The 13,949-nt window shown below is 53.9% G+C and overlaps 1 protein-coding gene across 1 annotated transcript in view; it reads left to right on the top strand.

The window, feature by feature from the left end:
- Positions 1 to 13,949, top strand: part of ADAMTS10 (ADAM metallopeptidase with thrombospondin type 1 motif 10) — a 40,246-nt gene that overhangs the window by 17,801 nt on the left and 8,496 nt on the right. Inside the window, 12 exon segments of the mRNA XM_060181610.1 lie at positions 1 to 44; positions 717 to 822; positions 1,197 to 1,343; positions 2,240 to 2,381; positions 7,024 to 7,131; positions 8,032 to 8,177; positions 8,266 to 8,329; positions 9,626 to 9,728; positions 9,982 to 10,115; positions 10,201 to 10,324; positions 12,531 to 12,611; positions 12,971 to 13,134. Of these exon segments, the coding sequence (XP_060037593.1) occupies positions 1 to 44; positions 717 to 822; positions 1,197 to 1,343; positions 2,240 to 2,381; positions 7,024 to 7,131; positions 8,032 to 8,177; positions 8,266 to 8,329; positions 9,626 to 9,728; positions 9,982 to 10,115; positions 10,201 to 10,324; positions 12,531 to 12,611; positions 12,971 to 13,134 (1,363 nt within the window).

Below are 13,949 nucleotides of genomic sequence, written 5' to 3'. Positions count from 1 at the left end.
CTATGACATCTGCATCTACAAGAACAAACCCTGTGGGACGCTAGGTACTGCAGCCTGTAGAATTCCAAGCCTGTGTGAAGTCAGTGGGCTGGGGATCCTGAGGAGGGGGGGGCCTGGGGTCCGGAGGGTGGACCTGATTGGAGGGTGGACCTGATCAAAGGGGAGCTGGACGGATAGCCCCAGCCCCTGGGCCCTGGCCACACCCTCTGCCTTCTGGTTACGCTCCTAATCGGCCCCCCCTGCTAACTGAGCACCAATCCGATCTCTGAATCCTGGCCACACCCTCTGATCTTAGCCACTCCCCCAGCACCGGCCCTGCGTCTTGGACACGCCCCCTGCATGTGGCCACGCCCCTGAGCAGGAGATGTGCCTCCTGAGAGCCTATCCTGAGCCTCGGTCACGCCGCCAAATGGCTGGTTACACCCTCTGCTCTTTAGGCCACGCCCATAATACCTGGCCACGCCTCTAGTTAACGCCCCCAGGATCACTCTTGCTTCGGGACTGTCAGCCGTGCCCCCTGAGGCATGATCACGCCCCCTGAGCCTCACTCCTGCCTCTAACCCTGAGCCCTACCCCTGATGCCTGGCCACGCCTCTTGAGGTCTTACCTTGCCCCCTGAGTGGCAGCCCTGAGCCACGCCCCTGATGTCTGGCCACGCCCCTTGGGAACTAGCCGCGCCCCTTGAGTATAAGCCATGCCCCCTTCCGGTTTCCCAGGCCTGGCCCCAGTGGGCGGCATGTGTGAGCGAGAGAGAAGTTGCAGCGTCAACGAAGACATCGGCCTGGCCACAGCCTTCACCATCGCCCATGAGATCGGGCACACGTGAGGACAAGGGCCAGAGGAGGGAAACTGGGCGTTGGAGGGTGTGGCAGGAGAGCCCAGCCCCCACCCCTGCCCCCCAAACCCACCTGGGCACACAAGGGAGCCCAGCCCCCCTGGGCATCCAAGGGAGCCCAACCCATGCACCCCTCCACCAGGGCACCCAACAGAGCCCAGTCCCCGTCTCTGCACCCCCACCTCCCTGGACACCCAAGGGAATCCAGGCCCCGTCTCTGCCCCCCCCCACCCTCCTGGACACTCAAGAGCCCAGCCCCCCCACCTCCCGGACACCCAAGAGAGCCCACCCCACCCCCGCACCCTCACCCCCCCAGGGCACCCAGCAAAGCCCAGCCCCGCCTCTGCCCCGCCCCTCCCAGGTTTGGCATGAGCCATGACGGCGTGGGTAACAGCTGCGGGGCCCGGGGGCAGGACCCCGCCAAGCTCATGGCCGCCCACATCACCATGAAAACCAACCCGTTTGTGTGGTCTTCCTGTAGCAGTGACTACATATCCAGCTACTTAGAGTGAGGATGGACCCGCCTGGCATGGCCAGTGGCTCCCAGTGTGGGGGTGGGGGCAGATCAAGGTGGGGAGGACTTGGGGGGGTACTGGTCCCCGGGACATCCCCTCCCACCACTGAACCAGCCTGGAACCTCCCCTACCCAGCTGTGGAGACCTCACCACCACTTAGTAGAGAGGATCTTCCCTGCTGCGGGACACCCCCCCCCACCACCATCCTGCACACCCATCCCAGGAACCCCTGGGAGCCCCTACCCAATGAGAGAAACTCCCCCTCAATTAGAGATGCCCCCACCCCCAACTAGAAGCCTCTCCCAACAGCCAGGGACCTCTTCAGCTACAGGGTGGGGCGGGGGTCCCCTGCCCAGTGTTGAGAGCCCAAATACACCTCTACCCGGCTAGAAGGCCCTTTCACTTATCGGAGAGCCCCTACACCCACTGGGGAACCCCACTGGAGACCAGGCACCAGTCAGGCATAACACTATTCTGGGTGGAGGTAGGGGGGAGACTCCCACCTAATCTAGGACACCCCCTTACAGAGACCAGGATCCCCCTCCAACACACACACATACACTCCCACTTGACCAAGTTGAGGGGTACAGTGGGGGGTCAGAGTTCATGCAGCCAAGAATTGGGGTCCCTTATCGTGATGGTGGCTTTTCAAAACAAATTTTTTTATTATCTTTATTTATTGGATAGAGACAGCAAGAAATCGAGAGGGAAGAGGTGGGGAGAGAGAAGAGTGATAGACACTTGCAGCCCTGCTCCACCGCTTGCAAAGTTTTCTCCCTGCAGGTGGAGCCCTGGGACTTGAACCCGGGTCCTAGTGCATTGTAACGTGCACTTCACCAGGTGCGCCACCACCCAGCCCCACAGCGGTTTTTTTTCTTCTTCCTTCCAGCTCAGGCCTGGGGGTCTGCCTGAACAACCGCCCCCCTCGCCAGGACTTCGTGTACCCCACGGTGGCCCCCGGCCAGGCCTACGACGCTGATGAACAGTGCCGGTTCCAGCATGGCGTCAAATCGCGTCAGTGTAAATACGGGGTAGAGAGAGCCTTCCTGCTTTCCTTCCTGGGAGGGGAGGAGGCTGAGGGGGCCCCAAGGAGGTGGGGATCTGCATGGGACCAGCCCACCCCCCTCTTTGGGAGGGAGGGAGCCAAGATTGGGGAGGGGGACATGAGGGCGAATTTGGGCCTGGGGGAGGGAAGAATTACAGGTTCTTAGGATGCATAGATGTCCCAAGCTATCAGGTAAGAATAGGGGGGGGTGTCCAGATTCCCCAGGAGGATGGGGAGATGGAGAGAGAGGAGGAGGTACCCTCTCTGCCAGACTAAAATCTCTTAATTTTTAACTAAGCATATCGATTTGGTTCAAAGAGTGTTTCCCTGGAAGGTGAACTCGCCTTCCCTGCTTGGTAGAGAACTAGACAAAAAACTTCCAGGGGAGGAGGGAAGGGTACTTGGTGGAGCGCACAGGTTACAAAGCACAGGGTCCCAGGTTCGAGCCCCCATCATCACCTGCAGGGGGAAAAGCTTTGCGAGTGGTGAGGCAGGGCTGCAGGTGTCTCTCTGTGTCTTTCTCTGTCTCCCCCTTCCCTCTCGATTTCTGGCTGTCTCTGTCCAATAAATAGATTTATAAAAAAAAAAAAAAAAAAAACTTCCAGGGAGTGCACAAAATTTTCCAGGACAAGCAGCATCAATTCTTGGCTGGAGACCCATGAGGTCTAACCACGCCCCCAGAATATCCGTCCTGCCTCTGGAAATAATGACACCCCTGGAATTGGCCCCGCCCACTGGCCACCAGCCCCGCCCCCTAAGTTCTAGTCACGCCCAAGCACTAATCACACCGAGTTCTAGCCACGCCCCCAAAACATCCGTCCTGCCTCGAAATGGTCACACCCCTGATGTCGGCCCCGCCCACTGGCCACCAGCCCCGCCCCCTAAGCTCTAGTCACGCCCCGAGCACCAATCACACCGATTTCTAGCCACGCCTCCTGAATAGCAACCCAAGCCTAGACCTCCAACCCATGGCCCCTTCTCAATTCCCAAAGTCCCCTTCAAGCTTAGGAAAGTCACTGGGGGCGGGGAAGGGGTGTCCCAGTCTCATTCCCCGCCAGCAGGAAGCTGGGGCAGGACCACTGCCCACAGTCTTGAGTTTCTGGAATCCCAGTGCCCGGCCCTAATATTATGTGCTTTCAAGACTCAAAGAAAAAAAAAAAATCACAGTCTCTGGAAGACAGGAGGAGATGAAACCAGGGGTGATCTTTATTCCAACTCTTAACAAAAATAATACATAAAAAAATGATTTCTTTATAAAAGAGAGAAGCCAAGCATCACTCTGGCATGTACGATGTCAGAGATCGAACTTAGGACCTTCCATATTTAAGTCCTGTACTCTACCTGTTGCCCCACCTCCTGGGCTGTGAAACGGCTTCCTGGGCCTCCAGGGAAGGGGGGCGGGGGCGAGGGTGGTTAACTGACTACATGTCAATTACTTCCATGTGTGTCAAGACCTGGTATTAAAGCCTAATCTAGAATCAGGCTGTTGCTTTTTATTTTTATTTTTTTATTGGGAGATTGTTTTACAGTCAACAGTCAATAAAATAGTTTGTACATGCATAACATCTCCCAGTTTGCCACATAACAGTCCAACCCCCACTAGATCCTCTGCCATCCTGTTCCAGGACCTGGCCACCCCCCACCCCAGAGTCTTTGACTTTGGTGCAAGACACCAACCCTAGTCCAAGTTCTGCTTAGTGTTCTCCCTTCTGATCTTGTTTTTCCACTTCTGCCTGTGAGTGAGATCATCTCATATTCATCCTTCTGTTTCTGATTTATTTCACTTCATATGGTTTCTTTGAGTTCCATCCAAGATGGGCTGGAAATGGTGAAATCACCATTTTTAACAGCTGAGTAGTATTCCATCGTGTTTATAGACCACAACTTGCTCAGCCACTCATCCGTTGTTGGACACCTGGGTTGCTTCCAGGTTTTGGCTATTACACATTGTGCTGATAAGAACATAGGTGTACACAGATCTTTTTGGATGCGTGTGTTGGGTTCCTTAGGATCTATCCCCAGGGGAGGAATTGCAGGGTCATAGGGTAGGTCCATTTCTAGCCTTCTGAGAGTTCTCCAGACTGCTCTCCACAGGGGTCAGACTAATCGACATTCCCACCAGCAGTGCAGGAGGGTTCCTTTGACCCCACACCCTCTCCAGCATTTGCTGCTGTTACCTCTTCTGATGTCTGACATTCTCACAGGAGTGAAGTGGTATCTCATTGTTGTCTTTATTTGCATTTCTTTAACAATCAATGGCTTGGAGCATTTTTTCATGTTTCTCGGCCTTTCGGATCTCTTCTGTGGTGAATATTTTCTTTCATTTCTTTTGTTTTGTTTTAATTTGATAAGGCAAATAAAGAGAGTGGGGGAGATAGGGAGAGAGAAAGAGAGGCACCCGGAAACCCTCTTTAGCTGCAGGTGGGGACCCGTGGGTCCTTGTGCATGGAAATATGTACACTCAACCCATTTATCACTAGCTTTTTGTATTGTTATTATTATTGTTGTTGTTGTTGTTTTACCAGGGCCCTGCTCAACTCTGGCTGATGGTGATGCTGAGGATTGAACCTGGGACCTCAGAGCCTCAGGCAGCAGAGATAGATAATGAATAGATAGATAGGTAGATAGATAGATGAATAGGATGGGGGGGATAGATAGTATAATGGTTATGCAAAAAATTCTCATACCCGAGGCTCCAAAGTCCCAGGTTCAATCCCTTGCACCACCATTAGCCAGAGCTGAGCAGGGCTCTTGTCAAAAAGAGAGACAGACAGACACCAGATGGTGGCGCTGGGGACTGAACCTGGGACCTCAGAGCCTCATGTAGGAGAGGCTTTTGCAGAACCAGAATGTTGTCTCCCCAGTTCAGGTGTGTGTGTGGGAGGGGGGGCTACTTTTTGGCTTTAAAAAAGGGCATTAATTCTACCTTTTCTGGTCCATACTGTCATATCCCTCTAGGGTGTTTGTGTAGGCTGGTCCCCTCTCTTAGGTGGGGAAACTGAGGTTCAGAATAGGGAAATATCTTCCAAGTTGAGCATGGTAGGGCCGACGTCCCCAGGATTGATTGATATTTGTGTCACAGCGCCCCCTTGTGGGTGACTTGTAGTTTAGACTGTTCTCCTTAAAAGGTATCAAAAATTGAGATTTGAGACTAGCCCAGAAGGGCTAGTCATCTGAACCCTCACAGATCAGAGTGGCTCTCTGGGCTGCTCTGCCTATCCAGTCATAAGTGGGACCTGCCACCAGGGTCCCAGGATCACGCAAACAATATTTATTTAGACAGGAAGACAACAGGATTCAGATAGCAAGACAGTAGATTGGTTTATCCCTGGCCATGACAGAATAGACCGTCCTCCCCGCACCCAATATGGCCCTTCCCACCCCTCCCAAACATTCACAGATTCAAAACTTTGGGGATGGGACCAGGTGGTGGCACACTTGGTTAAGTGCACATGTTATAACACACAGGGACTCAGGTTCGAGCCCCTGGTCCACACCTGCAGGGGGAAAGCTTAGTGAGTGGTGAAGCAATGCTGAAGGTGTCTCTCTGTCTCCCCCTTCCCTCTCAATTTCTGTCTTTAGAAATAAATAAATATATATATATATATATATATATATATATTTTTTTTTTTTTCCAAAGCACTGCTCAGCTCTGACTTATGATGGTAAGGGGGTTTGAACCTGGGACTTTGGAGCCTCAGGCATGAGAGTCTCTTTGCATAACCATTATGTTATCAACCCCCACTAAATAAATATATATTCTTAATTAGAGATAAAACCTTTGACCCAAGCAATCTGCCAGGCCTGATTTTTTTTCTTTTTTTCCAGAGCACTGCTCAGCTCTGGCTTATGGTTGTGCAGGGGATTGAACCTGGGATTTCAGAGCCTCAGGCATGAGAGCCTCTTTGCAGAACTATTATGCTATCTACCCCATCTCCTGATTTTTTTTTTTTTCAGAGCCGCTGCTCTCTTATGGGCTGCTTTGCCCAACCCTATAAAAGATTCTATTTTTAAAATATTTTTTATTATTTATTTACTGTCTAGGGACGGAGAGAAATTAAAAGGGAAGGAGGAGATAGAGAAGGAGAGAGACAAAGCCCCTGCAGACCTGCTTCACCACTCGTAAAGCTTTCTCCCTGCAGGTGGAGACTAGGGACTTGAACCCAGGTCCTTGTGCACTGTAATGTGTGTGCTCAACCAGGTGTGCACACCACTTGGCCCCCCAAAATCATCTTTGTCTCTTCATTAGTCGGCAGGTTCCAAGATTGCTTCTAGAAGTTCAAGGGGAGGCGGGAGGAGGGTGAAATGAAGGGGGTCTGAGCTGCAGAGCGACGCATTACAAATTTTCGCCATCAGCGGCCTGTGGCTTCGAATCCAGAGAATCTTAGAAGTCACTAGCTCAAACCAGTGGGCTTCCCTGCCCTGCCTCAGGTTTTCTCCAAAATGCACTAGAGACTTCAAATGCTTAAGGGAATTAAGAGGACCCGAGGAAAGGGGACGATGGGGGAGAAGGGGAGAATCCTCCTTGGCCGGCCAGCAGAGAGCTGTCGACAGCCTGGGTCCTCCCAAGCCGGGAGGGCTGCCTGAGGGAAGAGGGGGCGAGGCTGAGCGGGCACCTTGGCCCCCAGGAGGTCTGCAGCGAGCTGTGGTGTCTGAGCAAGAGCAACCGGTGCATTACCAACAGCATCCCAGCGGCTGAAGGGACCCTGTGCCAGACCCATACCATCGACAAGGGGGTGAGCGCCGGGCCACGCCCCCTCCTGCAAGCCACGCCCACACGCTGGTCCCAGTATGGACCTCTATTGAGGCCACGCCCTCTGGCTGCGCCAAATTCACCGACCTCATTCCTATTGGTGCCCTCAATGATGGGCCACGCCCCTTCATTTGCCTGACTGGCCACACCCCCTCCGTTGGTGTGTCCCACCACGCCCCCGGCCCCCCCTAGCCTCATCCCTATTATTGGTGGTTTCACCCCCCTTGATTGATTCTATATCCGGCCACACATCCCAACCCTTAGCTGGAAGATGATCCTTTACTTAAGTCAGGCCCGCTTCGTTTGCATGTCTGGCCACGCCCCCCGCCCAAACTGCTCTCCTGTTGGTGCCTCGGTATGGGTCACGCCCCTTCATTTACATGTGTGGCCACGCCCACTCCCAGATACTCAACACACACCAGTGGTGGTCTGTCTAGGCTTGTGCCTCTGCCTAGATGGCCACGCCCCTTTCCATGGCTCCTCCCCTGCTCGTGTCTGTCGGCTCAGGCCACACCCCTGCTTTATATGCATAGCCACGCCCTTCGATGCCCCTGACTGGTCTTGCATCTAAGGGGCGCCCCTTCCTTAACCTTCCCAGCCACGGCCCCCACCGTCTTCTTTCTGGTCTGTATCTGTATGTCTAGAGCATGTCTTAATAACCCTATTGGTGGATTCTGTCTGGCCACTCCCCTTCTCGGCGGCATGTTATATACCACGCCCCCTAATTTGCATGGTGACCACGCCCCTACGTCAGTATCCCGCCCTTGGCACCCCACCTGTGTACTCTCCCAGCCGGCTCCCCTCCCAAGGACGCCCCGAGATGGGCCAGAGGATGGGGAGGGGGGCAGACTCACACCCCTTCCCTTGACCATCTCGCCCACAGTGGTGCTACAAGCGGGTGTGTGTCCCCTTCGGGTCACGGCCGGAGGGCGTGGACGGAGCCTGGGGCCCGTGGACCCCTTGGGGTGACTGCAGCCGGACATGTGGCGGTGGTGTGTCCTCTTCCAGCCGTCACTGCGACAGCCCCAGGTCAGCCTGTAGGGACAGAGGGCTGCCCCCCCCTTACCTGCCCCCCCCCCCCCCCACACACACACACACACATTTTTCTGCTCTCCAGGCCGACCATCGGAGGCAAGTACTGCCCGGGAGAGAGGCGACGCCATCGCTCCTGCAACACCGACGTGAGTCCCCCCATCCCCATCCTTCTTACCCTAGGAAAAAGCCACCAGACCTGCTGCTTCAATCAACTCTGGCGGCCCTTTGGCTTCCCTGCCTGTCGCTTTGAATTTTGCCCGAGGATCTGTTTCCTTTGAACTTTAAAAAAAAAAAAATATTTATCTATTCCCTTTTGTTGCCCCTGTTTTTTTATTGTTGTTGCTGATATTATCTTTGTTGGATAGGACAAAGAGAAATGGAGAGAGGAGGGGGAGACAGAGAGGAGCAGAGAAAGACACCTGCAGACCTGCTTCACCGCCTGGGAAGCGACTCCCCTGCAGGTGGGGAGCCGGGGGCTCGAACCGGGATCCTTACTCTGGGCCTTGCGTTTCGTGCCACCTGCACCTAACCTGCTGTGCGGCCGCCGGACTCCCTGAACTTTTTCTTACAGCCCTGCTCAGCTCGGGCTGATGGTGCCGCTGGGGACTGAACCTGGGAACCTCAGGCAGGGGGGGGGCGGGCTGTAGCGCAGCAGGTTAAGCGCAGGTGGTGTGAAGCACAAGGACCGGCGTAAGGATCCTGGTTCGAGCCCCCGGCTCCCCACCTGCAGGGGAGTCGCTTCACAGGCAGTGAAGCAGGTCTGCAGGTGTCTGTCTTTACCCCTCTGTCTCCTCCTCCTCTCTCCATTTCTCTCTGTCCCACCCAACAACGACGACAGCAATGACAACAACAATAATAACTACAACAGCAACGATAAACAACAAGGGCAGCAAAAGGGACAAAAATGGCCTCCTGGAGCAGTGGATTCATAGTGCAGGCACTGAGTCCCAGCAATAACCCAGGAGACCAAGAAAAAACCTCACACAGGAGAGTCTCTTTGCAGAACCATGATGTTGTCTGCCCTGCCTATTACTATTATTATAATTATTATAATCACTGGTGCTGTTATTGCTATATTTTTCCACAGAGCCCTGCTCAGCTCTGGCTGATGGTGGTGCTGGGGATTGAACCCAGGACCTCAGAGCCCCTGGCACGACAGACAGTCTTTTGCAGAACCAGAATGCTGGCTCCCCTCCTTTACTGTTGTTGTTGAACCATGATGCTGGTTCCCCCGCTTTGTTATTGTTGTTATTGTTGTTGTTATTTCCCCCCCCCAGAGCTGAGGCCCCAGGTTCATTTGGGGGGAATGCTTGAGTCTTTGGAGGGGGGGAGGGTGTTGTTTTCCCAGGGGCCTACCGTGAGGATAGCATCCACCCACCTTCACACCGTAACTCTGTCCCCTCCATCTGACTTCTTCAACCCCACCCCCACCGCCACCCCAGGACTGTCCGCCAGGCTCCCAGGACTTCCGAGAGATGCAATGCTCAGAGTTTGACAGCATCCCCTTCCGGGGGAAGTTCTACACGTGGAAGACTTACCGAGGAGGTAGGGGTGCAGCAGGGGGGTCGGTTGTGGCAGTCTGGGAGCCACCCTGAACCCCTCCATGCCACCCCACCTCCCAATCCCAGAATGCCTGACCTCTTGATTCAGTGGATTCTCGACGAGGCGGACAGCCCTTTCCAGCCTGCTTCCTGGCTGGGATCTGGGGCCCACCACCACCACCTCCCCCACCCCCAGAGTCTCAGGGCATCCAGGGTCTGATGCCATCCTGTCCATCCCCACCCAACCACCCACCCAGGAGGCGTGAAGGCCTGTTCCCTCACATGCTTGGCAGAAGGCTTTAATTTCTATACGGAGAGAGCAGCGGCCGTGGTGGACGGGACACCTTGCCGCCCGGACACGGTGGACATCTGTGTCAGCGGGGAGTGCAAGGTGGGTGAAGGAACCCCTCCCACCCTCTCCCCAGAAAGGGGACCGGCTGAGACACCCCCCCACACACTCCCACTCTCCTCCCCAGCACGTGGGCTGCGACAGGGTCCTGGGCTCTGACCTCCGGGAGGACAAGTGTCGAGTGTGTGGGGGTGATGGCAGTGCCTGCGAGACCACTGACGGGGTCTTCACTTCGGCCCTGCCCGGGACTGGTAAGAACCATGCCTCCCTCCCTGTTACTTCCCTCTGGTATGCCCCTACTCGGGTAGGGGGTCATCCCAAAATGGTTGTCAGCACAGATCCCCAGGGCCTCCGAAAAGACTTGAGGCAGGTGTGAGAGAGATCATCATGGTTCTGCAAAAAAAAAAAAAAAATCCCGGGTTAAGCTCACGTGGCGCAAAGCACAAGGACCAGCATTGGCATTGGGATCCCGGTTCGAGCCCCCGGATCCCCACCTGCAGGGGAGTCGCTTCACAGGCGGTGAAGCAGGTCTGCAGGTGTCTGTCTTTCTCTCCTCTCTGTCTTCCCCTCCTCTCTCCATTTCTCTCTGTCCTATCCAACAATGAACGGCATCAACAATAACAATAGTAACCACAACAAGGGCAACAAAAGGTGGAAAAAATGGCCTCCAGGAACAGCGGATTCATGGTGCAGGCACTGAGCCCCAGCAATAACCCTGGAGACAAAAAAAAAAAATTATCCTGCCTGAGGCTTTGAGGTCCCAGGTTCAGTCCCCAGCACCACCACCAGCCAGAGCTGAGCAGGGCTCTGGTACAAAAAGAAAGAAGGGAGTCGGGCGGTAGCGCAGCGGGTTAAGCGCAGGTGGCACAAAGCGCAAGGACCGGCATTAAGGATCCCGGTTCGAGCCCCGGCTCCCCACCTGCAGGGAAGTCGCTTCACAGGTGGTGAAGCAGGTCTGCAGGTGTCTGTCTTTCTCTCCCCCTCTCTGTCTTCCCCCTCCTCTCTCCATTTCTCTCTGTACTATCCAACAACAATGACATCAATAACAACAATAATAATAACTACAACAGTAAAACAACAAGGGCAACAAAACAGAATAAATATTTGAAAAGAAAAAAGAAAAGAAAGAAAACGCATATAGGGAGTTGGGCTGTAGTGCAGCGGGCTAAGCGCAGGTGGCGCAAAGCACAAGGACCGGCATAAGGATCCCGGTTCGAGCCCCCAGCTCCCCACCTGCGGGGGAGTCTCTTCACAGGCGGTGAAGCAGGTCTGCCTGCAGGTGTCTATCTTTCTCTCCTCCTCTCTGTCTTCCCCTCCTATCTCCATTTCTCTCTGTCCTATCCAACAACGACAACAACAATAATAACTACAACAATAAAACAACAAGGGCAACAAAAGGGAATAAGTAAATAAAATAAAAAATATATATATATATATATAAAAGAAAACGCATATGTAACGAGCTCTTGCAAATCAAGAACAAAAAAGGTAAGGCTAGAGAGATAGTAGTAACAGTGCTTGTGCGAAAGACTCTGCTGCCCAAGGTTCGGTCCCCAGCATCACCCTCAGCCAGAGCTGAGCAGCACGCTGGGAAATAAATTAATAGAAGATATGATTATATATATAGAGATATATATGTGTAATGTTAACTTAAATATATAATAATTTATAATATTTATAGTCATTATAGCCATACCCAAGGTCAGGGTTAAAGAACTGAGCTTTGGTGCCTATGTGGGGTCCCAGGTTTGATCCGGGGTCAGGGATGAGTTGTGTTCTGGTCAGATTAAAAAATATAAAAAATAAGGGACCAGGCTGTGCTTAAGTGCTCACCTAACAGTGCAGCACGACCCAGGTTCAAGCCCCCGGTCCCCACCTGTAGGGGGAAAGCTTCACGAGTGGTGAAGCAGGGCTACAGGTGTCTCTCTGTCTCTCTCTCTCTATCTCCCCTCCCCTCTTGATTTCTCTCTCTATCCAATCAAATACATACTTTTAAAAAATATTTATTCCCTTTTGTTGCCCTTCTTGTTTTATTGTTGTAGTTATTGTTGTTGTCCTCGTTGTTGGATAGGAAGGACAGAGAGAAATGGAGAGAGGAGGGGAAGACAGAGAGGGGGAGAGAAAGACAGACACCTGCAGACCTGCTTCACCGCCTGGGAAGCGACTCCCCTGCAGGTGGGGATCCGGGGGCTCGAACCAGGATCCTTGCTCTTTGCACCACATGCGCTTAACCCACTGCGCTACCGCCCTTCTCCCAAGCCGGTGGCACAGTGGATAAATTGTTGGGTTCCCACGCATGAGTTCCTGAGTTCCATCCTTGGCATCCCATGGCCTCTCTTTCTCATAAATTTCCTCCAACTACCAGCAAGCGCCCTGGGACTGGGAGTGGCGGCTGGGGGGAGGTAGATGAGGGGGGAGACCCATCCAGGCCAGCATTGGAGTCTCTCTGCCATCCAGGCTACGAGGAAGTCGTCTGGATCCCGAAAGGCTCGGTTCACATCTTTATCCAGGACCTGAACCTCTCTCTCAGCCACCTAGGTGAGCGAGGGGGCGGGGCCAAGTAGGCGGTGGGCGTGGCTAGATTTGGGTCCCTCCCAGTCTAGAGATGGGGCGGGGTCATGGGTGGAGGGGGTGTGGTTGGCATCTGGCTCCTCCCAGTCCACTTAAGGGGGCAGGGCCAAGAATGATGGGGCGTGGCTTCCTTATAACCCCTCCCAGCCTCAAGGTGGGGCGGGGTCAGGGGTGGAAGGGGTGTGGCTGGGTCCTGGTCCCTCTCAAGGGGCGGGGTCAAGAACAGAGGGGCGTGGCCCCTCCCATCCCAGTGATGGGGTAGGGTCGGGAAGGGAGGAGGCATGGCTGGCTTTCAACCCCTCCCATGCTCCCACTTCAACCCACAGCCCTGAAAGGAGACCAGGAATCCCTGCTGTTGGAGGGGCTGCCTGGGACCCCCCAACCCCACCGACTGCCCCTAGCCGGGACCACCTTTCAGCTGCGACAGGGACCCGACCACTCGCAGAGCCTGGAAGCCCTGGGGCCTTTGAATTCATCTCTTGTCGTCATGGTAACAGCAAGGGGGCGGGGCCAGGATTTTTTTTTTAATTGTCGTTCTTAATCGGATAGAGACAGAAATTGAGAGGCGTGGGGGAGATAGGGAGAAAGAGACCCCTGCAGCCCTGCTTCACCACTTGCAAAGCTTTCCCCCTGCAGGTGGGGACCAGGGGCTTGAACCCGGGTCCTTGCTCACTGTAATATGTGCGCTCAACCAGGAGGCCCAGTGGTGGCACCCCGCTTTAAGTACACATGCCACCATGTGCAAGGACCCGGGTTAGACCCCAGCTCCCCACCTGCAGGGGTGACATTCACAAATTGTAAAGCAAGTCTGCAGGTCTCTCTCTCTCCTCTCCTCTCTCGATTTCTTTCTGTCCTAACCAATAAAAAATAGAAGAGGAGGGAGTCCAGCCGTAGCGCAGCGGGTTAAACGCTCGTGGCAAAAAGCGCAAGGACCGGCCTGAGGATCCCAGTTCGAGCCCCCGGCGGTGAAGCAGGTCTGCCGGTGTCTGTCTTTCTCTCCCCCTCTCTGTCTCCCCCGCCTCTCTCCATTTCTCTCTGTCCTATCCAACAACGACATCAATAACAACAACAGTAATAACTACAACAACAATAAAAACAAGGGCAACAAAAAGAAAATAAATATTTTAAAATATCTTTAAAAACCCAGAAGAAAAACAAAGTGGGAATGGGGTTGGGGGATGGCGTACATCAATGGTGGATAGGTAGTGCCAGTCCTAGCCCCAGGCAGATTGGGATTCAGGAGGCTCAAGCATGAAAGTGTTTGTTGGTTTGTTGGTTTGTTGGTTTTTGTTTTTGAATAAGCAC

This window comes from Erinaceus europaeus, chromosome 23, assembly GCF_950295315.1.
Source record: "Erinaceus europaeus chromosome 23, mEriEur2.1, whole genome shotgun sequence".
Taxonomy (NCBI): Eukaryota; Metazoa; Chordata; class Mammalia; order Eulipotyphla; family Erinaceidae; genus Erinaceus; species Erinaceus europaeus.
The sequence above is the reverse complement of the archived record's forward strand: the minus strand, read 5'-3'. Positions and strand labels throughout refer to the sequence as shown.